The sequence below is a fragment of the Pezoporus occidentalis genome, unplaced genomic scaffold, assembly GCF_034315485.1.
Source record: "Pezoporus occidentalis ecotype Australia unplaced genomic scaffold, CSIRO_AGI_Poc_V1 ctg106, whole genome shotgun sequence".
NCBI classification, from domain to species: domain Eukaryota; kingdom Metazoa; phylum Chordata; class Aves; order Psittaciformes; family Psittacidae; genus Pezoporus; species Pezoporus occidentalis.
Genome location: NW_026912843.1, coordinates 1,903,152 through 1,927,613, shown reverse-complemented (window position 1 = coordinate 1,927,613; position 24,462 = coordinate 1,903,152). Strand labels below are relative to the sequence as shown.

The 24,462-nt window shown below is 46.5% G+C and overlaps 1 protein-coding gene and 1 long non-coding RNA gene across 2 annotated transcripts; one reads left to right on the top strand and one right to left on the bottom strand.

Annotated features, from left to right (window-relative positions):
* Positions 1-2,448: 2,448 nt before the first annotated feature.
* ACAD9 (acyl-CoA dehydrogenase family member 9) lies at positions 2,449-22,122 on the top strand. Its single transcript, XM_062620618.1, has 18 exons — positions 2,449-2,582; positions 4,569-4,662; positions 6,929-7,030; positions 9,302-9,408; positions 10,543-10,643; positions 12,407-12,485; positions 13,460-13,634; positions 14,259-14,332; positions 14,780-14,855; positions 15,518-15,588; positions 15,947-16,066; positions 16,462-16,590; positions 17,381-17,460; positions 17,958-18,084; positions 19,478-19,555; positions 20,272-20,400; positions 21,304-21,376; positions 21,843-22,122. The coding sequence occupies exons 1-18, from the start codon at positions 2,454-2,456 to the stop codon at positions 21,941-21,943; spliced, it is 1,845 nt and encodes a 614-aa protein (XP_062476602.1). The 5' UTR covers positions 2,449-2,453; the 3' UTR covers positions 21,944-22,122.
* Positions 20,945-23,914, bottom strand: LOC134164726 (uncharacterized). The gene is made up of 2 exons (XR_009965224.1): positions 23,790-23,914; positions 20,945-21,119 (listed from the first exon to the last, which is right to left on the bottom strand). It is a non-coding gene; the product is annotated as an uncharacterized LOC134164726 (long non-coding RNA).
* Positions 23,915-24,462: the final 548 nt, after the last annotated feature.

Sequence of the window (24,462 nt, the reverse complement as noted above, 5' to 3'; positions counted from 1 at the left end):
CTGAAAGGCACATCCCGGTGGCAGTCATGTTGATGGCAAAATGTGAGTTAAGAAGAGCTCTCTAACAGCTGAGGGATTAGGTGGTCCAGGAAAGTAGTGAAGAGTGACCTACTGATTTCAGAGGAAGCTGGAATGATACGAATGTGTGGATGAATAGCTGAGTGGCAGGATAGCAGAGATGAGCTGTAAATAAAAGTGGGGAAAGAAAACGTTTGGGCATGTTTCTGAAGCAGAAGGCCAAAAATGCAGTATTTTTTTACTGTGCAGGTCTGTGCAGTGCACTCTGGAGATGTCTATAGGTCAGAACAGTGGAATTCACTGTTAGTGAAGGCTGCAGAGAACGGCAGCTGCCAGGAGAGTGCTTTCAACTGTAGTCACATACAACATTAGGAAGAGTATGGGACAAAATAAGTGGTGTGATACCATTTATGTCAGCACAGAAACAAACAGGATGCTTTGCAAGTGAGTATCTGCTTGTAATTTCCTGCTGTGGATATGCTGTCCTCCGCAGTGATTTATCCTGCAGTTGGAAAAAAAAAAAACAGGTATTTCTTTAGGATATGCTCACAATCCCATTCTCATGCTTAGTGAATGAATGCACAGGGTGGAGTGTGCTGGCTGCTCTTTCAGTTCTTTTGAACACCCTGATGAGGCATCTTTTTCCTGCTGTTTCCTAACTGCCTAGCCCTGTTTTCACTGTTGGGATCATTTTCTTCAAGCACTCTTTCAATGTGTGCTTTCTTTGTTTCTTCAGAGTTGCCAGATCATCCCCTTTGCGCTGACCAGAACCCGTCTGACTTGTCTCAGTACAGAGCGGCCCCAGATTGAGCACAGTTAGTCTGGAGAGGATGTCCTGGACCCACAGCTATTCTCCTGAGCCCAGAAGAGGTCTTACCTACCACATCTCTGTCCAAACGGGGATGTGGCACTGGTGGAGCATCACCATCTCTTCAGCACTCGACCATTTCACCACAGTGCCAGACAGGTTCCCACCCCGTGACACCATGTGGGAAGGCTGTATGCACCCTGAACCCATTGTGTCACAAGGCAGAGCAGCAGAGCAGGCTTTTTACTCTTACTATTCATACAATCAACCTCCTAGAGATACAAGCACCCTATGGAAGTAGTAACATTACATCAGGTGATGGAGTGAACCTGCCTAGCCACCTCTCGCACGGACACGGAGCAGCGTGTTTCCTAGCAGTCTGCAGGGTTCGGAAGGAAGCTGGCACGGTTTCAGCGCTGGTTTCTGACTGAAACAAACCTTACTGCCAAAGGCACGGCAGATGAAAGCCATGGAAGGAGAAATACAACTGAACAGCCTCAGCGCAGCGCAGTGCCGGCCCCAGGTTGGGGAGGGGAGGGAGGGGTGCTCTTTTGTCTTTGGCACTTGGTTATCCCTGCAAGTGGCCGCACCAGCGAAGGGCCGTTCCGGTGAGGGCCCGGTTGGGAGGAGCTGGATTTTGATGGGCATTTGGTGGCGATGTCCATGGCCCCGGTGTGTGCACGGCAGCGCCATCAGCCACAGCGGAGCGCGGGGGAAGCCACCTCGCTCCCTGCCGGGCCGCGCTGATACTCGGGAGGGGGCTCAGGAAGCCGGCACAAAGACAACCCCCGTGCTCCAGAACGGGTCCCTGCTGGTACCAGTCACAGCATCACACAGTATCACAGTATCACACAGTATCACAGTATGCTAGAGATTGGAAGGGACCTCAAAAGATCATCTAGTGCAATCCCCCTGCCGGAGCAGGAACACCTACATAATGTTACACAGGAATGTGTCCAGGCCGGTTTTGAATGTCTCCAGGGAAGGAGACTCCACAACCTCCCTGGGCAGCCTGTTCCAGTGTTCCGTCACCCTCACTGAGAAGAAGTTTCTTCTCAAGTTTAAGTGGAACCTCTTGTGTTCCAGTTTGCACCCATTACCCCTTGTCCTATCATTGTTTGCCACTGAGTAGAGCCTGGCTCCATCCTCGTGACACTCCCCCTTTATATATTTATAGACACTTATAAGGTCACCCCTCAGTCTCCTCTTCTCCAAACTATAGAGACCCAGCTCCCTCAGTCTTTCCTCATAAGGGAGATGCTCCACTCCCTTAATCATCTTTGTTGCCCTGTGCTGGACTCTCTCCAGCAGCTCCCTGTCCTTCTTGAACTGAGGGGCCCAGAACTGGACACAATATTCCAGATGGGGTCTCACCAGGGCAGAGTAGAGGGGAAGGAGGACCTCTCTCGACCTACTGACCACCGCCCTTCTAATGCACCCCAGGATGCCATTGGCCTTCTCGGCCACAAGGGCACAGTCCCTGCGTCCCTGCTGCTCCCGCACCGACCCCGCGCTCCCGGTACCTCCCGCCCACAGCCGGGGCCCGCGGGGGCTGCCGGGAAGGGGCGCGGTCACGTGCGCGTCGCTGCCGCCGCCGTCACTGGGTCGCGCGCGGTGCGGCGCCGCCATGAGCGCTCTGGTGCTGCGCGCCCTGCGCTCCGCGCTGCCGGGCCCCGCCGCCCTCGCGCGCAACCTGCGCACGGCCCCGCCGCGGGCCGCGTTCGCCAAGGAGCTGTTCATGGGCGCCCTGCGCAAGGTGAGCGGGGCCGGGAGGGCGCGGAGCGGGGCACGGCGGGCCCGGGCACGGCTCCTCGGCGCGCTGCGGCCGCGCCCCTGCTGCCCGTTAGCGGCTGGGGGGGGGTCTCGGCCCGCGGGGGGGTGGAGGTGTGGAAAGGCCCCTAAGGTTGTGGGGTGCAGCCGTGCCCAGCGCTGCCAAGGCCACCCCTGACCCATGTCCCCAGGCCGCACGTCTCCACGCTGTGTGAGCGCTCGCAGGGACGGTGACTGCAGCCCTGCCCTGGGCAGCCTGTTCCAATGCCTGAGCACCCTCTGGGGCAGGAATTGTTCCTCAGCTCCATCTAAACCTGCCCTGGTGCAGCTTGAGGCCATTTCCTCTTGTCCCATCCCTTGTTCCTTGGGAGCAGAGCCCGGCCCCTCCTGGCTCCATCCTCCTGTCAGGCAGTTGTAGGGAGCCATCAGGTCCCCCCTGAGCCTTCTCTTCTCCATCTGAACCCCCCAGGTCCCTCAGCCGTTCCCCATCACACTTGTGCTCCAGGCCCTGCACCAGCTCCGCTGCCCTTCTCTGGCCCCGCTCCAGCACCTCAATGTCTCTCTTGGGGTGAGGGGCCCAGAGCTGAACCCAGGATTTGAGGTGCAGCCTCACCAGTGCCCAGTGCAGGGGCACAAACCCTGCCCTGGCCCTGCTGCCGCACTGGTGCTGATCCAGGCCAGGATGCTGGGGGCTTCCTGGCTGCCTGGGCACAAGCTGCTCATGTTCAGCTCCATCAATCAGCACCCCCAGCTCCTTTCCCATGAGCACTTTCCAGACGCTCTTACCCAAGCCTGGGGCACACAGGTGCATGGTGTAATTCTGAATGCTCAAGAGCAACCGGCTGGCCTTGCAAGCCTAACAAGTTCCCTACAGAAACACAAGTGTCTGTAATTAGGCTCTGGGCTTTGGAAAACTGCATTGCACAAAAATTAGGTCAATTTATCCTCTCTTTACTTCAAGGAACAAGACTTCATGGAAGGTTGTGCTTACAATTCTGTGCATTAAAGATTGGATTTCTTATTGTGTCTTGAGATGCCACTGAACAAAGCAGTAACCAATTTGAGATGAGCACTGTATTAAAACAGTACTTGTTAATCCATGGCTCGGAGTGTGCAGTCATCAGAGATTGCAGGGCTAAGTAAATTGAAAGAAGGAATAACTCAAATGGTTGAGCAGTAACAACTTCCAAAACATACCTTGTCAAGTAAAGTGTTGACAGTTGCCACTCAGATTCCATCACACTAAAATCTTTTTTCTCCCCCCTCAAATCTCAATACAACAGTTTGCTGGAAAACTGTAGCATTTACTGGATCATGAATTTTGAAGCTGACACAGTTCTTCAGCTTATCCTGAGCAGTTCTGTTTGGGCAGAGGTAGACTCTTCTATTTAAAAGGGGAAGGATGATAAAAACTAGAAGCAGAAACTCAGGTAGTGTTTCACTTGTGTGAGTTGCTTGGGTTTACTTATTCAAGCCTGTCTGGTCATACCACTTGAGTGTATGACCGAACTACCAGGTGCTGATAAAGGTCAGTGTGGGGCTGCCTAACCTTTGTACTGGTGACATTAACCAGGTGGAGTGTGCTGCGTTTATGGGATGAGCTTTGGGAACAGTGCAACAGTAAACTGATTCCAATATAAATTAAAATTAATTCTATTTTAACCTGCAAATGGGATTATGTTGACAGAATTGATGGTGGATGAATCATCATCCTCATAGCTCTTAGAAATCTCTGTTACTCCCTGATGTTCCTGATTTCTGCTAGTCCATTCTGATTTGGTTTAATATGTAGTGGAGTTGAGTCCTGTGGAATTCATCAGATAAGGCTGTTTCTGAATATTTTCCACAATTCTTAATTTTCGTGTGTTTTAGAGTCTGGCATATGAAAAGTCTGGTCTTGATCTCTTTTTCAATTTCATGAGTCATGGGGCTTTTTTTGAAAAAAAAAAAAAAAAATTGCTTCTCATTTTAGGAAGAAGTTTTCCCTTTTCCAGAAATCAGCAATGAAGAACTGGAGGAGATGAACCAGTTCGTAGGACCTGTAGAAAAATTCTTCAATGAAGAAGGTATAGTTATTGGTTTCTTATTCTTCTTATTTAGTGATTAAAATGGAGTTAACTGTAACAGTTGAATAAAATTATAATACCTAAAATATTTACGTTATTTTATGCATTTATTGCTAAGTCACGTCCTGCTGCTGGTTCTCTGGACATGCTCATTTATGGCTGTTCTATATGGAGTATTTGGGTGCTGCTGAGAAGACATAAATCTTCAAAACAAAAAAAAATGAACAGAGAAAAGCAGGAAATTAAAGTACTCTGGGTTAGAGGTAGGATGTGAACTCAGGCTTAGCTCTGTTGAATATTATGCTATTTGCCCCTCCATAGATTGTGAATTTGTTCTGAAGCCTTTAAACTTTGCTATTGTACCAAACCTGTTTGTAGGAGAATTCAGCAGAGATGTTCATAAATGGTGACTCATTGAGAAGCTGTGAGAAATCACAAGCATGTATGGTTTTCCAGCATCGGAGTAATGACTCTATTTGGGAAAAGTTGTATTAGCCATACCCATTACAAACAGGGTTGCAGGGTGTTTCTTCCTGTAGTGCTGCAGTAGATAAGTCTATTTATTCTGCAACAACTCAGCAGTCTCTGAAGCAGTTAAACAGTGTGGGCTCCATCTTCCCCAGACAAAGGTGCTGGGTCTAGACTGCAGAACACTGCAGGGGGTTGAAGAAGCCACAGTTTGTGAGATCCAGGTATTTTAGCTATGAAAGCGTAATGTTGCTCAGTGACTGTAAATGAAGATTTTATGCAGATGACGTTTTCAATTCTCTGCTCTGTTGGGAAACATCATTTATTGAGTAAAAAACCTGATGTTTAAGTGAGGAATAAAAATGTCAAGTTATAAAGTCTTACCTGAAGGTGGAAATTGCTCATCTTTATTTGGATTCCCAACTACTTCTGAATTTTAGTAGCTAAATGTTACATTATGCAAGGTAACTCACAGGGGTGGTAAGAATATATTAGGAGGGCAGCCTCACACAGTTAGAAACTTGGTTTGATTGGCACTGGGTAAGGAAATTCAGCTCCTCAGAGCTGCTACAGAGCTGGACAAATTCTAGACACCATGGATAGGTCTGTGTGGGTGTAGTGGAGGAAGAGGTAAAAATCCACCTTTCTCTCCCCAGAGCAGCTGATGGCAGAACACAGATGTGTGTCTGGCACTGTGTAGCTAAACACTAGCCTGAGAAACAAGAATTCTTTTTCAGTTCTTTAATTTAATTCTTTAATACAGTTTTCTTCCTAAATATCCTCTCCTAGAAGAGCATCAGAATGTTCAGTTGCCTCCCACTGCTCTGTTCCATACAGGAGTTACAGCATCCTTTGACTGGGGTGAATGTGAGGTTTCTTTAGGGAAGCCCCACTGCTTCTTTCTGGGTACTTTTTGGACAGACAGCTTTTGTTCCTTTTGCTGCAGCTTGCAGCCTTCCTGAGCTGCTTCATGTGATTCTGTTTTCACTGCCACCGGACAGAACAGTTCTTTTAATCCCCAAGAATTCAAATAACTCAGAAGAAAAACATTTTTGTGACTAACGCATTTATGTCTTTTTTTTTTCTTTTTCATGACCTAGACATAGTTCAGATAGAAAATCCTAGAAGCACTTTGTTATTCCAGTCATGGAATCAGCTAACACAGATATGCACAACCTGTACATGCAGACATGTTTGAGAATATTAAATAATAAATTGATCTCTCCCACTTCCAAGTCCTGTATGTGCTGTGACTTTACACCTATAATCAGTATTCTTGGGACCTTGTATTTTGACTTTGGTGTAATAAGGTGGGCTACTTAAGTGGAGCATTGCTTTCTAGAAACAGAATTGGGAATTCCCTCTGCAGGGCTTAGGACTTGCCTGTGTGACTGCCATCAAAAGGCTAAAAACATCCAGTTCGGCGTTGTCAGAGACTTTTCCAGGCACACAGGGAGGAGGGCAAACAGGGCAGTTGGTAACTCAGGGTGAAGCTAGGAGGAGTGGTTCTTGTGAAGGTAGAGGTGAGCAGAATGTCGGTGGTGCAACAAGCCCTGTGTCTTTTCTAAAGGCGTTTCAGAAGACCAGAGGGAAATGAGAGCAGGGAGGAGTGTGATGCAGCAGCAGCCGTCTCTCAGCGCTGAGCCCTCGGGCTGCTAGTTGGGTTAGAGATCATAGTGCTGCTGGCTCAGAGCACGCAGTGACCTTGGCTCTGACTGGAGAACTCTGCAGCCTCAGAGTTTTTTTTTCCTGCACAAAGAAACACAGTTTTAAATTATAAAACCTCCTGTATTTGTAGTGGACTCGAGGAAGATTGATCGAGATGCAAAAATCCCACCTGAAACTCTAAAAGGACTGAAGGACTTGGGTCTTTTTGGCATGCAGATTCCAGAGGAGTATGGTAAGTGATCACAAAAGAATAACCCAGTAGTCTGTATGTATTGCATTTTGGGGTCTTGCAAGCTGTGTCTGTACTATTCCATGTGTAGGCATTTGACTATAATCAGGAGCTGAGTCTTCCTCCCCAGTTACCAGGGATGTGGGCACCATGGATGTCAGGTGGCTGTGGAGGGAGCTCCATGTACTCCTGCCTTGGGTGCCAGAGTTAGATAACTACTCTTAGATGGTGAAAATTCCTCTTGGCATAGGATTTTCCTTTTTGTTATTTGTTTGGATGCAGTAGAGTTGCTTGGCATCCTATGGGACTTGCAGATCTTGCTGATGGTTCCGAAAATTGTACTGGGTCCAGACTCCAGTGGACGTGGTCATGGAACTGATCCATCAAAGCTGTCACGTGTCATTGGCAGATAGATATGTGTTTGACCATATAGAAGTGCAAAAGTACAATGTCTGTTTATTAAAAGTAAGGCTTTTGTATAAAATCATTCTTATGCAGTGTGGAACAGAAAGTTCATGTGTTAAAGGGCATTATAGTGCCAACTGAGACCAGAGACAATAGTTCTTCAGTGGATTAATACTTAAATTTGCAAAGGAATTTTCAAGAAAATGTTGGTCTTAAGCATAAAGTAAAAATTGGGGTTGACCCTGATACTTTACATGAAATTTCTGAAGAGCTTAGATCATTGCCTTGTCATTTTCTATTATAAAAGAAGGAGACTTCAAAGGAAACAGCTCAGAGGAGGACAGAACTGCTTGACCAGCTGTAAAAGATAGTTTCAGTGGGGAAGATACCTGATTTTACAATAGTGGGAAACAATACATTTTTTTTTCAGTGATTACAGTACTGCTACAGGAAGCTGGAGACATAGTTCAGTATTTGCATGGTGCTAAAGTAAAACCCTATTTTTCATAGCAGTTTTTGCTAAACCTTTTCTGTTGTATTAGGCAACATAACTAGTGCTGCCGTGCTGCACTGATTTCAGTTCTTGAAGTGTTTATATACAGAATCATTAAAGTATGTTGGAAAACTGGCATGTATGGTAACATGGTGTGATTGCTGTTGATTAATTAATTGTTAATTAATGCTTTTAAAATGCATTAGAAATGGTATTAGATGTTTTTCATGGAATTCATGAAATACGATGCGAGAGTCAGTTAGAAAAAGAGATTTTCAAGCTCTCTCCAGTTTTCTCTTAAGAATAGTGTCTTGGGAGGAGAAAGATCTGGACAGAGCACCTGAACCCATACAGGGAGAGAGAGGTGTTTAGGAGTTAACAAGCTACTTCTTTCTGCGCCATAACTAGTGTGCTTCTAATGAGGTTATTTCCCAGCTTCTGTAGTTTGAACCTGCTCTGCTGTATTTTTGTTGCTGGTGCTCACTGCATTTTAAAACTCTTCAGCCACACATACCCAGTGCCTCCAGCATTGCATGGGATTTTTCATAATGGTTCTTTTTTCATAGCGGCATATTTGCCAGAAGCATTAAAATACAGAACATTAATAGGGAAAATTAAGCTCATGTGAGTGATGGAATAAAGGCTCTTTAACATGGGCACCAGTGGAATTAGTGTGCATGTCATTAGTAGTCTCCAAGGTGACTCCTGAACCCAGCCCCAGTCAGGAAGGGGAACAGAAGTAAGTGTATAGGTAGGAGGAGCTTTAATTCACAGAAGCGTGTTCAGAAGGGGAAGGGTGTAAGAAGCAGTGATGTGGATTAATTGTTCGTGTATTTATTCAGTGTGAATGAAACAGTGGGACTATAGAGACACCTGCTGAAATACAGTATTCATTATCCTCACTTAAGACCACTCTCCCAAGCAGAGAGTTATAACCTGGATAAAAGATAGTCTTAAAGTTGTTTGTTTAGCAGCAACATATAAAATACTCTGAAATTATAGGGAGCAGGACTTGTAGTCCTGAGAACATAAAATTCTGGAACATTAGGCTCATGCAGATGCAGCTTTGATTTATGTTCTTTCTTCTGTTCTTTCGAAGCTTCATAGAAATAGTCTCTGTGGCTGCAGCAGCAGATCACAACACTCCTCCAGAAAGGATGTGCTGGTGTCAAGTTTGTGTCTTGATACACTCACATTTTCTGATGAAGGACATCTTTGAAGGGTTGTTCTTTATCCTGTATTTGTGGACACTACATCCAGTCTGCACCGAGAGGCTCTTCAGTCAACAGTGACATTTGTGATGTTTCTGCATTTGAAAGAGATGTTTTGGGGAAGGGGCAAGTTAAATTGCAAGGTATCTACTTAAAACATTGCAGGTGGCCTTGGTCTGTCAAACACCATGTACGCACGTCTGGGAGAAATCACTTCCTTAGATGGGTCCATCGCGGTTACTCTGGCAGCTCATCAAGCCATTGGGCTTAAGGTAACGCTGTTCTCTTACGTGAGGTAGTTCTACACAACATGCATAGGAGAGGTGAGGTGAAGTTTGTTTCGGTGTGGAGTGGGGGATGTAGCAAATAAGAAGTACTCTGAAGCCTCGCTCAGGTGGAACGTTCTGGTTGTTGGTGCCCCAGCACCCTCTGCCAGTGGCTCGGTGCAAGGCTTTTGTGCAGTGTAAGGGCTGGGTGTGAAGTACATGAGGAAATTGTTAGTCCAGGAAGCGCTGAGATGGTAATTCTGTGAAAAAATACCTTAAGTGATGCCAAGTTTTTTTAAAATTGAGCCAAATGGATACAGTAGGTAGAATAAATATTGAAAGAAATAAAATAGGGGGGGCTAAAATTATGGGGAGGTGGGAAAGCCATGCCGAGGACTCAGGAGGCTGCATTCTGGCTGAGTGAGGCTGCAGACTGGGGAGCTTAGGGGAGAAAACTTCTCCAAGACCAGTGTACTATAGCACGACTGTGGATTTCAAACTCCTGTCGTACAGCCTTGGGTATTTAGCTTTAGTGGTGGATGGATGGTAGGAGCCTGAAGCTTGAAATAGCAGTAACTTCATTATAACAAGAAGAAATTATGTAGCTTTGTCATCTTGGTTTTGTATTTTGATTGTCCTTTGTAAGAAACCTGCTGAACAGATAATGGAAGTTAAGTGCACTCTCACACAAACTTGTGGAATGCTGTGTAATGAAAGAATTTGGAACCTGAGTAAATCGTGTGTTGTGTTCTGAGATGAGCTTTGAAAATGCTGCCTCTGGGGTTATTAAAATAAAACTACATTGGTATTAATGAAGGTCAGACACACTGTGAAGGGAGGACTGTCAGTGTCTTTCAGAGCAACAGTTTCAGTCTTCACTTAAAGCATAAGATCAGTGAAGCCTGTCCTAGAGGGCAGTCCTAGCAGGAAGCCATTTCCTATGGGCACTTGAAGAGCTGTGTGATGTAGCTGTGACACATCTTAATGCCTGATAAATAATTGTGTCCACCCTGTATTAAACCGTCTCGTTATGCCATAAAATCTGCAAATTAAGCTTCCTGAACTTAGGGAAGCTTTTCAGCTTCATTTCTTTTTTACACAGGTTGATGCTGAGGAGTTTTCTATTTCTTCTTTCTGCAGGGAATCCTCATTGCTGGCACTGATGAACAAAAAGCAAAGTACCTGCCTAGACTGGCGTCTGGGGAGCACATTGCAGCTTTTTGTCTCACTGAGCCTGGAAGGTACTGTCTTGGTAACCACAAAAGCTTCAGAAAGCACCAAAACACCATTTATTGATTATTGATTATTTATTACTTCTATCTTCATTACAATGACTGGTTAATATATTAAATCTATTATTTGGTGCTTGTGGCACAGACCTATAGGTCAGGGCTTTTATTTTGGTGGTGTTTTTGTGGTGGTGGTGTTTTTTATAGGTACACTTCAGATCATGTAATCCCTCCTTCCCTGTGTGCTGGTTATAGCAGTTCCCATTAAATGACTGACCATCCCAGGAACTGGTCCACTTAGTCTGGCATTACTGAATCTGAATTGAAGGGATACTTTGTGCTAGGTTAGAAATAATGTGCCGTTATTTATAACTGCTCTAGGAAGCTTTCAGTTATTTTTCAGAATTATAAAAGCCAGTATTGAGGGAGCTGCCAAAAATAATGTGAAGACATTTTGGTTTTTCCTTAGTTCAGGAAAAATATGTTTATAGCGGCACCTCCACTTCAAAGGCAGTTACCTTTATTACATTCATTCATTGACTGTTGCTGATGTTTCAAACTCTGTTTATGCAGAAGAGGTACACTTTTACAAGCACATAGTTTAATACATGGCTGTAAAGGGAACATTGAAGGACCGAGACCAATTGGATGTTAGAGGCTGAACCTTGCTCGTCCACACAGAGCTATAGCTTGAAACTGTCTTTCCCGAGTTCTTGTCTGCTAGAACAGCTTTCAGTGAGCTTTTGATGCGCTTGCTGTTTGCCCTGTTGCTGTGATGTAGATTCCTGCCAGCCACCAGTGATGGGTTTTATTCAAGACTCCTAAGCTGGGCTTTGACCCTGTGAAAGCCACCTCACTTGCAGGTAGAATTGAAACTAGCAGTTACTTTAACAAAATGTCCATGAAAGGGAGTTGGAAGTAACATGCAGGTGAGTAGCAAGGGCTGACCATGTTCTGAAAGTCTTCAAACATCTTTAGCCCAGTATTATTTAGAAAGATTGCTGGTCTTAGTAACTTCAGCTTCAGTCTCTTGGAGACCTTAGTTCTGGTGCACAGAAGCAGCCAATCTGTGTTGAAATACCAGCTGAGATATGGCTTTTCCAAGAACCTAACAACTGTCTTTGGCTGAAAGCCCGCAGTGAGCCATGGTGGCATTTGAAGTTGTGAAAGAGGAAACTTCTCCCAAGGTGCAGGGGATGTGCTGTTTGGTACATACTGAGGTGGTGACTTGAGAGGGAGTGAACTTTTAATCACAGCATGTAAAGCTCTTACTGCTTTGTTGTAATTCACCTGCTGTTTTTACTCCTGTAGAAGGTATTTGATGCGCCCGAGGTGCTCACTGACAGCCTGTCGGGTGTTTGGTGTTCAGTTCTGTGGAGCCGGTTTTCACATGGATGTAAAACCAGGGTGTGCATTTGTAAAGAACAACGTAGACATTTCATGTGCTGTAGGATGACAGGTTCATTGTATGCTCACATAGCTCAGGGTGTAGCTCAAAACAGCTGCTTGCTTGGTATCCTGAACATTCTGGTCAAGGTGCAAGAGCAATACCTCATGTTAGCCAGCAGAAATGTCCTGTTGGGTCACTGAAGTAGGTTTCTTTAGAGCTGTTGACGCTCCTGTTTCCTTGCTAGCTCAAAACTGATATTTATATGCTGCTATTCGATATAATTGCAAACATTATTTTTTGAAGGATGGGAAGAGGGAAAAGATGCAGTTTTGTTTTTTAAAAGCATGTTTATTTCTGTAATATTAATAACTCGTTTGGTTTTTAGTGGAAGTGATGCTGCGTCCATCCAAACAAGAGCAACCCTCAGTGAAGATGGGAAGCACTTCTTGCTAAATGGCTCCAAGGTATCCAAGGAAGAAGTTCTTTACTGTGAGGGTGGTGAAGCACTGGCACAGGGTGCCCAGAGAAGTGGTAAATGCTCCATCCCTGGCAGTGTTCAAGGGCAGGTTGGACAGGGCTTGGAGCAGCCTGCTCTAGTGGAAGGAGTCCCTGCCCATGGCAGGGGTTGGAGCTGGATGAGCTTTAAGGTCCTTTCCAACTCAGACCATTCTATGGTTCTATGCACTCACAGACAGGATCAGCACAGGGGTTTGTTGCGGGGCTATAGGAAGCAGCACTGCTGTGAGTTGGTTTTGCTAAGTCGGCTTGGCAGCTGCAGCACAATTCCAAGGTTTCCAAGCTAGTGAGGAATGACCCTGTCAAAGGACAGCCTGTGTTGGTTTTGAGCTACAGAGGCTGGAAAAGCCATACTTTGGGGAATAACCTTCCCTAAACTCTTGGCAGGAAAGGTGTGAAAAGCCTGTGTTCCTTCTCTGTATCACCAGCTCACGGTGTGCAGCTTCAGGGAGGTCAGTTAAGTAACTTGAGCAGTTAGTTAGCCCCCTTTGTGACACCATAGCCTGAAAGAAACCTAAACCCATGATTCCCCTCTTCATTCTTTATGCCAGATTTTGTAGGTGGTTTTGAAAGAAAACTTGACACTGAATTGGAAGTGGGGCTGCTTGGAACATTTTTGCTGAAAGGAGCAATGGCAAGGAACAGTCTGGAGGAAACTCTCTGTGGATTTTAACTTAATTTATTAATCTCTATCACTGCCTATTTTTATAATTGCTCTGAACCTGCCATTCTGCGGTCAGCCTTCCTTGGAAGTGTGTTCACAAGAGGCACAACCAGGAGCAGAGCACTCATTAGAATGTAAGGGAAGAGGCAGCAATTTTTCACCACTCTGTTCTTTGCTGGTCTGTTAGCAAACACTCAACAACAGCGCTCCAGGGTGAAACGGGTATATTTCATGTGCAACTTTCCTCTCCTAAAACAGGTTTGGATATCGAACGGTGGCATTGCTGATATCTTCACAGTGTTTGCGAGGACTGAGGTTGTTGATAAAGATGGACAATTGAAAGACAAAATTACTGCTTTCATTGTAGAGCGGGATTTTGGTGGAGTCACCCATGGGAAACCTGAGGATAAGTTGGGCATTCGAGGATCCAACAGTAAGAATTGCTTAAAATTGTTCACAGAAACTGGTTTGATATTTTAATGTTCTCATGTGTTTAGATCCTCTGAATTCAGAGGTACATCAGTATCTATTCCATACAGCAGTGTAAGTTCCCTGTTCCTTTTCCCAGCTTTTCCTGTGGGTCCTTCCTAATGAAGGGTCTGAAGTTAGAAATCCAGTTTGTGGTGTTGTGTTCTGCATGTGGGAATGCTTCCCTGCCTGTGCAGTGAGAGAAATTACTTGGAATATTCAGTAACTGAGTGGCTTTAATCTAGCAGTGAGTTTTCATCGGCTCGTCTTGAGCTCACTGGGGGTTATAGGTTTTCACCATCTAGCATTTGGACTTGACAGCTGTATCAGTCCCAGAAAATAGAGACAAAACTGTTGTTCCCTGGTTACACAATGTACATGAAGTGTATTTTGAATATTTCACATCAGTAATTCATGTCAGCTACCATCTTTTCCCAAATTCTAACTTCTTTGCCCAAGCATATGTGATGTGTCATAAACAGCGCATTAGGAAAACTGCACTTCTTGTTACAAAACCAGTAGATTATGTTCCTGAATGTCTTTAAGTACTTCTGTGTAGGAATTCACAGCTGGTAACTCTCTGTTTCAGCCTGTGAAGTGCATTTTGAAAACACAAAAGTGCCAATAGAGAATGTAATTGGAGAAGTCGGAGGGGGATTTAAGGTAAGCTTTAAAAGGCTGGAGGAGACCTTCCCCTGCTGCTGTGTACCCACATTAAACAGCATTCTGTTTTCTTCTTCATCTGCTGAACTTGAGCAGTCCTCTCTGGTTTGGATGTCTTGTCTGGTTGCAATTCAGTACGTTTTTATCTACGTTTTGCCTTAATGGCAGTTTGAATCACTGAAAACCATTTCAAATATGAAACAGGATGTAGTAGGTCACCTTAAAGCCTGGTGTTGAAGCATTACTGCTGGGTGCTGAATGCTGTACTTACCAGTACAAGGGTGGGTGTCAGGAGTGTCCTGGGGTAGGAAGTGGCCTCTGGTGATGAATGAAATCCAGGAAATCACTGCTTCAGGAAACATGAAGCAGGACAGCAGTGACCCTCGTAGCCTGAGGGGAAGTTCTGTGGCAGCAGCATTGCCTAAACGCCATTCCTTTTCTTCACAGGTTGCCATGAATATCCTCAACAGTGGAAGGTTCAGCATGGGCAGTGCCTCTGCTGGAATGATCAAAAAGCTGATAGGTGGGTGCATTTTGTGTTCTGCATTGCTGAGTCCCTGCAGAAACTGCTCTGCCTGAGGTGCAGAGCGCACTTAACTCTGAACAGTAACATGGGTCTTGATCATAACAACATGGCTACATTGCCAGTCATAACATGCTTTGGCTTCCTTAAAACACTAAAATACTGTTAGTTTTTTTATTAAAAGCCTGGTTTTACAGTGTTTTAACACCAAAGTTTTTTCAGGTCATACAGTGGAAGGTTAGTGCTGCTCTTTTAATTTTCCTGAGGTGCTCTCACTAAGAGAATAGCCTGTATGCTGTTGCCTTTACAAGGTACAATCTCCTGTAGAGCCTCCCACTTGAGTAACTGGCTCAAAGCTTGTACACAGTTCTAAAATTGGTTTCTACCAGTAGTTACCCCAGATAGTAAGAGAAGTCCCTCTAAAGTCATGGATGAGCAGTAAAACTCATAGGTAAGTAAGGTGCCTTCCCCTTGCTCTTCACCAGGAGCACAGGTTCACACCTCAGGTGCTTGTTTCAAAGCCATTGGCACAGTGTCCCCAGGCTCGACCAGCACGGCTGTTCTGAGGGTGTTTTTCCCAAGGTAGCTGTGTCGCTGTCAGTCACCAGCAGGGCTCTGTCACTGCTACAGTGCTGAGAGGGATTTCTTGTTTTCTTTTTAAGAACTGACAGCAGAGTATGCCTGTACCAGGAAACAGTTCAATAAGAAACTGAGTGACTTTGGATTAATTCAGGTAATAAAAGAAGCCCTGTGCTTTGTACTGACTGAGTGCAAGGATGTAGATTTTGGGGGGGGGGCAGTCCTTTGGCTGTAATGGGTTAGAGAAATTGCCAGAGGTATTGAGTTTGTGTAGCATTAAGTGCAGACCTCTGGGCACTGATCTTTTAAATGTCTGGAATGATAAATGTAATGAATAAATGTCATGTTTTTGCACTTTCCATTATCATTTTGCAGCAGTACTTTTTATTAGTATTTGGTAATGTCTTAAACATACAAATACTGCAGTTGTGCTCTTAAAGTTTCAGGCTTGACTGTGGCCTTTGCACCTGAATTACTGTATGATTCCTATATGATTCGTTGCTATTTGACAGGAGAAGTTTTGTATTATGGCTGTGAAAGCATATATAATGGAGAGTATGGCTTACCTCACTGCAGGAATGATGGACAGGCCAGGCTTTGAAGACTGCTCCATGGAGGCAGCCATGGTCAAGGTAATTCATCTTATTGAAAATGCTTGGTATGGCTGTAGGTGAACAACACCTTTCATGTTGTTTAGTTGACGTTCCAAGTTGCTGAGAGGTTCAGGTATTGCATTTAGACATGGGATACAAAAACATCAGCAAAGTGAAACAACAGACATCAGTGTTTTCTCTACATCCCACGTACTGTTGATTCAGCATCTCAGCTGTGGCTGCCCCATCCCTGGCAGTGTTCAAGGCCAGGTTGGACACGGGCTTGGAGCAAGCTGCTCTAGTGGAAGGGGTCCCTGCCCGTGGCAGGGGTTGGAACTGGATGAGCTTTAAGGTCCCTTGCAACGCAAACCAGGCTGGGATTGTATTCTCTGTGTACTGAGTAGCATGGTGATGAGACTCCTGTTCCACCGCAGGTGTTCAGTTCTGAAGGCGCCTGGACTTGTGTAAGTGAAGCACTGCAGATCCTTGGAGGCCTTGGCTATATGAAAGATTACCCCTATGAGCGGTACCTCAGAGATACCAGGATACTCCTCATTTTTGAGGCAAGTAGCAATAGACTGGGTTTGCTGACAATAATATACGGGGTTTTTACCTGGCAGATGTTCTGACCAATAAAATCAGAATCCAGTATGAGGAGAGCTTTCTAACATGGGGTGCTTTTTGCGTGTGACCAGCCTCCTGTGTTCTGATCATTGTTCTTCAGCCATCAGTATTAAAACAATCACTCATACAATCCCTTTACTCAAGACATCAACTCCTATGGTATAATCTCAATTGCTTGGTCTGCATTTGCTTTCAAACAGGCATATTGTGCAGTTCCACAACTATTTAAGTGTTCCTTTACCAGAGCAATGCAGCGTTTGCTTTTTACTCCAGATGCATTTAGTCTGGTTTCTTTTTCATTGTGATGCACACATGTTTAATAATGAGACTTTACAGTGAAATAGAATCAGAATTTGTAATGGAGATAAAGCAAAGTGGCAAACAGCTGTGGACAGACGAAGGGTGACGTTTTAATATGAGGACAACAGAAGAGGAAGACTGATAAAAACAGACCTGCCTGGGAAACACTTATTGCTATTGGGAACTTTATTGTTAACTGAAGGACTGTTCTTTGAAATGCTACATAATTTTGAGTATATGATACAGCCACTGTAATGTTCGGTCCAGATGCATTTTAGAGCATCTCAGGGAAAAGCACAGCTCAAGTTCCTGAGACATCGTGAGCAGGATTAGGGGGCAGGAAGCAAACAGACTAGAAGCAGAGCTGATGTAGATCTGTTAAAACCACTTTGCTGTGAGACTGGTGTCACGTTGTGCTGTTTCTTGCAGGGAACAAACGAAATCCTGCGCATGTACATTGCTTTGACGGGGATGCAGTACGTGGGCAAACTCCTGACTGACAGAATTAAGTAGGTTCTCATTTATTGCTAATAGTTCTAATAAATTGGTCAGAATCTTTTAACTGTTCAGTTACAGCCAAGAGAGGAAACTGTAGGAAAGTCCCTGCAGTGTTCTCCAGTGTATTATCTGCCTGAAAAGGTACTTCAGTGTTATAGGCTGGGGGGGATTGGTTTTGCATGTTTTAGGGATCTTGTCCCGATTGGACTTTGTTTTGTAATTCCAGCTTGTGTAAAATCCTTTCTTATGGGACCAGTCATTAAAACTGTGTAACTTCACGTTTAGTGCTCAGCCAGCTGGGTTGTACGTCCTGAGTCCTTGTGAGAGGAGCGGAGTGTGACCCTTGCTGTGCACTTCTGAGGCTGTGTAACTGTTCATAGTGAAATGGAGCAGAAGAGCTGATGATTCTGGGACAATGTGCAGGTGTTTGGGTAGAGCACTGAGCGTCGTTTTCTGACCCTCCACAAACTAATGGCCTTTAACAGCTGTCCTGTACCTGGCCCTGCAGGGAGATCAGGAAAGGCAACGTGGGAGTGGCCCTGGGCGAGTTCGTGAACAAATTACGGGACACGATGGGCAGAAAAGTGGATTTGGGGCTCGTGGGTGACCGTGGAGTGGTGCATCCCAGCCTGCAGGTGAGGGGGACACAGCTCCTGGAGCACACTGGGCCACGCAGCGGTTCCCTGCACTGCTGTCACATCCCAGTGTCCTGTTTGTGCCGAACACGGGGTGCATAGGAACAGGGAGAGGCACAAACAGAAGCTGATGTTTATACCATTTCACAGGGATAAGGACTGAGGTACTGTGGGTACACACCAAGGTAAAATGAAGACTGCTCTAAGTCTATTTATAACAATTCCAGGTTTATATCCAATTTAATAATCCATTTGACCCTTCACATACAAAAGGCTTTGTAATGGTCTGTTGCTGCCCTTCATAATCAGCTCAGTTACAAAACACAGGATTTTTTCCTGTTTAACAGTAACAGTTTCACATAAGAATTGCTGTGAACCATTTCTGTACATACTGGAGCACTCATGGCATCATTTTTATGATGAATGTTCTGTTAATACAAAAAGAGATAAGGTTTGTTTTTCCTGGCATGTCAGTGATTTGAAAAGCTGTAACATGGTGGTTGTTCCTGTGCTGTATCTCTGCTCCCCCCGTTCCCCACACAGCCATTTCAGGCACACACATATGAGGATTTGTTGGGACTTGCCCTTCCATGAGGAACCCGAACAACGTGGAATCTCCTTCAGGTCCATACCCCATGAGCTGCAGTGGGACGTGGGGGATTGTCTGAACTGGAGCAGTTCTGACCCAGCCTCACACTGGAGTGGAGTGTCCTCTAGCTCCAGACCCACTTGCAGTCGTATTGCAGGGATCAGCATAGAGAGTTGAGTTGGAAAGGAATTCAAAGCCTCATCTAGTTCTAACCTGTGCCAGCACCTCAGCACCCTCACAGGGAAGAGCTTCTGCCTAAGAGCTCATCTCAGTCTCCCCTCTGGCAGGTTAAAGCCATTCCCCTTGGCCTGTCCCTACAGGCCCTTGTCCAAAGCCCCTCTCCAGGTTTCCTGCAGCCCCTTCAGGCACTGGAGCTGCTCTAAGGTCTCCCTGGAGTCTTCTCTTCTCCAGGCTGAACCAGCCCAGCCAGATATGGCACTGGACATTTTCTTCCAAGGTAGAACCAGGATTTGACCCTGTTGGTGAGCTCACACAGTACTGCCACATAAACTCAGTTGTCAGGGTTCTCATAACCTGCAGCAGGTTTGCTGTGCATGAATGTTAGTTGGGCTTCAGGACACCAGGGTTGCATCTGACCAGTGGGGTTTTTCCCCTTGGAAAAGAATCAACATTTTATAATCCCATTCCTTTTAGGGAGATCATCCGGGCTCCTGCTCCTCAGGGAATGCCTCCCTGGGCAGGGCCTGTCGTGGCTGGACATCCGGTGTAAGGGGGTGCGGGTGTGCTTGGTTTGCCCTCAGAAACCCACTCAAATTGTTGTATTTTCTGTATTTTATTTTATAGGAAAGTGGCAAGAAACTGGAAGAGAACGTTTACTATTTTGGCACAACCGTGAGAGGCCTGCTCAGTAGGTTTGGCAAGGTACCCGTTACTTTCTCTGTTACCTTTGTTATTGAATGGCTTACCCCAACCAGAGGAGCCTCACTAGAATCTTGAGTGGACTCCGTGTATGGCAAGAGCCAGGACTTCCTTTACGTAACACATGATGAACAAATTAGGTTTAAAACAAAGGCCAGACCCCACCAGTCTTGCTGCACTAGTTGTTTTCTCCCCCTGTAGGCACAAACCCAGTGAGCCTGCCCAGGGGCTGTGGCAGTCACTGGGACCCACTGCCCCGTTCCCAAAGCAAGAGCTATTCCAGCAGGTTTTGAACTGGTCAGCCGTGGTGTACAGCAAGCGCACCTGTAGTAACACCGTGCAGAGGGTGTAGCTACAGCAGCACTGATCCTTGAGTACCTTGGATTTTCAATTCTGTGACACTGGTGTGTGCTGAGAACGCTTCTCAGACCAGGCCCCACACCTTCCACTTCACCTCATGCGTTTTTTGAACAGGTTGATATAGTTAGTACTTAAATTTCAGTGACTGGGGCATTTACCAAGTGGGTTCAAGTCACAGCAGTTTCAGGGCTGGCTGCAGCCAAGGGGCTGTTACAAGGCAGAGCGCAGTTAATCCAAAGCTTTCTGCCTTAGGGGAGAACCTGTCTGTGCTGAATAAGTGTGACCCTAAATACAAAGTGTGAAAAAAAGTGTTTGGTTAAGGTTTTAAATTGACAACCAACTACTAATCACTTCTGTAGACGATCGTGGAAGAGCAGCTGGTCCTGAAGAGAGTGGCAGATATAGTTATTAATCTATATGCAATGACAGCAGCTATTTCCAGAGCCAGCCGGTCCATCAGCATCGGTCTGAGAAACCATGACCATGAGGTGGGTACCCTCAGGATCAGTCACACCATTCTGTGTCTGGAGCTTCACAACCAGGGTCTGTTCCCATTCTGCCTCCCAACGTGTTTTGTATCAAGAGGCGCTGGGCCTCATGTGCAGGAGTGTGATGCTTCCTTACGAGAGCTCCAACCCAGCCAGGCCTGCATCCTGATGTCTGCCACGCTGCAAGGCCTCAGTGACACGTGGCTTTCACCATGCTTCAGCTTGCTCTCTCTGTTTGTTACGGGTTTATATCTACCACAGCAGACTCTCTGTAAGGCAGTGCACCAGAGTGCTTCTGACCTGGTTGGTGCAGGGCTGCAGTAACCACAGCAGTTGCCTCTCAGTGCTCCACACGCTGTCTGGGTGTTGAAAGTAGCTGAACACACACACATGTGTTCATGAATGAAGTACAAGTCTGCATGGTCTCCTAAACCTGTTGCTACCATGCAGTCCTTTCCATACAGTCATTCATCAACATAACACGTAACAATAACAGGATTTTGTCAATAAATTCATTGACAGTGAAGTGAGAGTTTGGCACAAGTGATTGTATTTGAAGTTCTGTGGTAACAGCAACGATACAGTTCAGTGTTAGACAAACCCAAACCGATTCACCTTTGTCTTCACTGGTGGGGGTGGGCCTCTCCTGGACTTGCTACCAAAACCCTCTTCTGGTCCCTGTGGAGCGAAGGGGCTGTCCCAGCTCTGGCCCTCAGCAGCTGTGGGGAGAGAGCAAAGCCCAGTTTGAGCACCCATGGCTGGCTCCCAGGGCAGTGCTGCCGGGAGGCAGAACCACAGCTTCCCAGTGCAGCTGTGCAGACATCGGGGTGGCTCTGGGTTGCCACCGGGCTGCGTGGTGCAGGTCAGTCCCCAGTGTTCACCTGAGTGTTGCTGTTCTCACAGGTGCTCCTCACCAACATCTTCTGCACAGAAGCGTATTTCAAGAATAATTACGCCATGGCTCAGTTAGAAAAATGTAAGTTCTGTAAAATCCAATCATTTTTATACTCGTATACTTCACAGACTAATGAAAAGTAGGTGCATGTGTGTTTGATGTGACCAGCAGAGTAGTTCTGCTCTGCTTTTAATTCACATGAACAGAACTGGTACCAGATGAAGAAAGAGTCTTCATTTAATACATAAACCAAACTGCAGGGATTTTCTCCAGCTGTGGGGAGGAATATAAAGACTATGAGTAGCCAACGCTCTCGTTAAGGGAATACAGATATTGATGAGGTACTGGACTGATCTGGTGATGTATTGACCAGGACTGGTCTGGCTCTGTGAGACTCTGTCTGCAGTAACCAGTCTTCTCTGGAAGCTAATTCATTCCGTGGCACTGAGGGCAGCTGCTGCATTTCTGTTCTAAAAGCCTTTTGGAAAGGAACTTAGAAAAGCTCTTTATGGCACCTGAGGTAGCTTTTCCTTCTGGTTCTCCTCAGATGCAGATGAAAATCTGGATGACTACATCAAGAAAGCTGCAAAGCACATCCTGGAGAAGAGAGCCTACACGTGCTCCCACCCGCTGGACAGGACCTTCTGATCCCGGCCTGGCAGCACATGCTGCTCAGTGTGTATCTGGGAGGCATTTTCTGCAGTTCAAGCATCTGACACCTTAGAAATAACCATTTAACGAGTTTACCAAATGGAACTGTGTCTAACAGTGTAAAATACACAACTTTATATAAAGAGGATAAATAAAGCAGTTTTATTTAAACCTGAGTTACCTTGTTAGGGATGCGTGTGGCTGTTTCCTTGGAGCTAAATGAAGAGAGCTGAGGTTCCGAGGGTGAGATGTGTTTTCCCAGGGACGGGATTGAGTGGTGGTTTAAGCTTGTATCAACGACCTGCTTACCTTTAGAGAGCCCTGGAGGGGCCACACTTGTCCTGCCAAGCACACTGCAGGCACCAACACCAGCCCCAGTGCTCAGGGGGGTCCAGGGAGGTCGAGTGTCCCTGAGGATGGGGCTGTGCTGTCCCACTGAGCTCCCACTTAAAGGGGCTTCCTTGTATGTAATCAGCACCCTCCATACTCTGGCCTTGGCCTTCAGCCTGCACTGCCCCCTTTGCTTTGGTTTTTAAAACCAACAATTGGGGGTTATTTATATTAAAATATAAATTATTATATTAAATCGATGTTTAAAAAAGCCTCGCACAAAACAAGAGATTTTCCATGAGCATTGTTCAGATTTGATGCCAGGTTACACTTCATTTTTCCTCTACCCTTCCACTAACCCCCTAACAGCTCAGCCTCCTCTGAAGTATCCCAGCAAGGTCAGTTGTGTCTGGTAACACATTCCAACAGCAGCAGTTATTCGCTGGCCAGAAAAAAAGGGGCTCTCAGGTGAAGTTTTCTCTCTCTATCCAAAATTCCTCATAAAGAGAGTTGCAGTTTTTCAGTTAAACCTGTAACATCACTGGGTGATGGGCTCACCACGGGGATCAGTCACTGGGACTGCGTCACTTCAGTGCTGTTGCTGCACAGCGCTCAGGGAAGCACCATTTGAAGCAGGACTTTGGGTCTCCCAGTGCTGCAGCAGTTAAAGGCTGCTGCGGGCTCTGGCAGCGTGGTGGCCCTGCCCCAGCTGCCCCAGACAGGGAGTTTGTTGCCAGCATCCTGCTTGCTTCCAGCTGCAGCCCTGCTTTGCCTCTGGAAGGCGGAGGCCAGCTGTGAGATGGCGAAACTCAAGCACAGCCCCTGACACACCAAGGTCACCACAGGAGCTCATGAATCATTGTTTCACACGTTGACACTCAAAGGGCCAGAGTCTGACCCTGTTCAGTGTGATTTATGTCCTGGGGGGGACGCTGAAAGATGAGCAATTAAAGACGAGCTGATGGTGTGACAGCAAAATAAAGGCCAGAAGTTATCTCCCACCGTAAAGAACAAACCACCAATTAACCCCCTTCACGTGGTTCTGTTCCCGTTCATGCTACGTTTGCTGGCTGATACAGTTTAATTCATTTAGAACGTCCAAATAACACGAAACATCTGTGGCAGTTAAACCAGAAAAGTGAAAACTGCTCTGTGAGACCTCAGACTTAGTTCCTCAGGTTACAAACGCTGCAGCGTCCACTCTCGTGTGCGAGGCCAGGCACAGGGCTGAAGCATCAGTGTCAGCCAGCTCAGCCTGTGAGCATGTAGGTAATTTGTGCACAGGGACCCCCAGGGCCAGTCTGTACCAGGGGCAAACCAAATTCCTTAAGTCTGGAGTTTGGATTTGAAAGGGAACCACCGGGTTGTTCTCTATGACTTGGTTTGTTTCCCTGGGATACTCCCTAAGAGCTACATTTACTGACGTAGCAATGTGCTGCTGTAATGTCTGACACAGCCCACCTAAAATGACCTGGCCCCACGGCTGCCAGTTGTAGCCACTGGGTTGTCTTACCTGAAATCTGCCCCTCCGAGCTCTTCGGACACCTTCTGCTCGCTGTTGGGCTGAGGGTGCCGTCCCTGCAGCGCCTCAGGCTGTGCTGCCCATCGGGAGCCGGCACAAAGCTGCTGGAGATGCTCTGCCCCTGGGGCTGGGAGGGTGCTCAGCTGGGTGTCCGGGGAAGCCCCAGTGAGGGATGTCTGCACGGGGTCCCCTTCTAAACCCATGGGATCCCCAGAGTGTGGGCAGTGAACTGAGAGCTGCTGCACCTCCCATGTTACAGAAATGAGCCCCTGCAGGCAGACTCCCCAGCTCAAGCACGTGGTGCTCCAGCTCCAGTGCCATGAGAGCCTGGACTTCGGAGTGCTGCTTTATAAACAAAGCCCTTCCATGCAACCTCCGTGCTTCAAAACCTCTCAGCTACACGCCACGAGCTGACTGCCAGTGGAAACGGGCACCAACGAAACGGAACTGGATGAGCCCTGAGCTCCCTCCCAACCCAGGACCTTCCATGATTCCATGGAACAAACCCACCACGAAACCCAACCCCATCCGTGCCGGGCTGCCCAGTGGAGAGACAGCCCCAGCCTGGAGGTGCCCCGGAGCTGTGGCACAGCACCCAGGCACTCTGCTTGCCCCACAAGTGCATTGAAATGTCCAGCAGGGATTCCCCGTCATCAACCAGGAA

Coding starts and splice junctions, on each gene's coding strand:
- ACAD9 (XM_062620618.1), top strand. CDS start 2,454: ATGAGCGCTCTGGTGCTGCGCGCCCTGCGCTCCGCGCTGCCGGGCCCC. Junction 2,583..4,568: donor TCATGGGCGCCCTGCGCAAG/GTGAGCGGGGCC, acceptor TTCTCATTTTAG/GAAGAAGTTTTCCCTTTTCC. Junction 7,031..9,301: donor GCAGATTCCAGAGGAGTATG/GTAAGTGATCAC, acceptor AAAACATTGCAG/GTGGCCTTGGTCTGTCAAAC.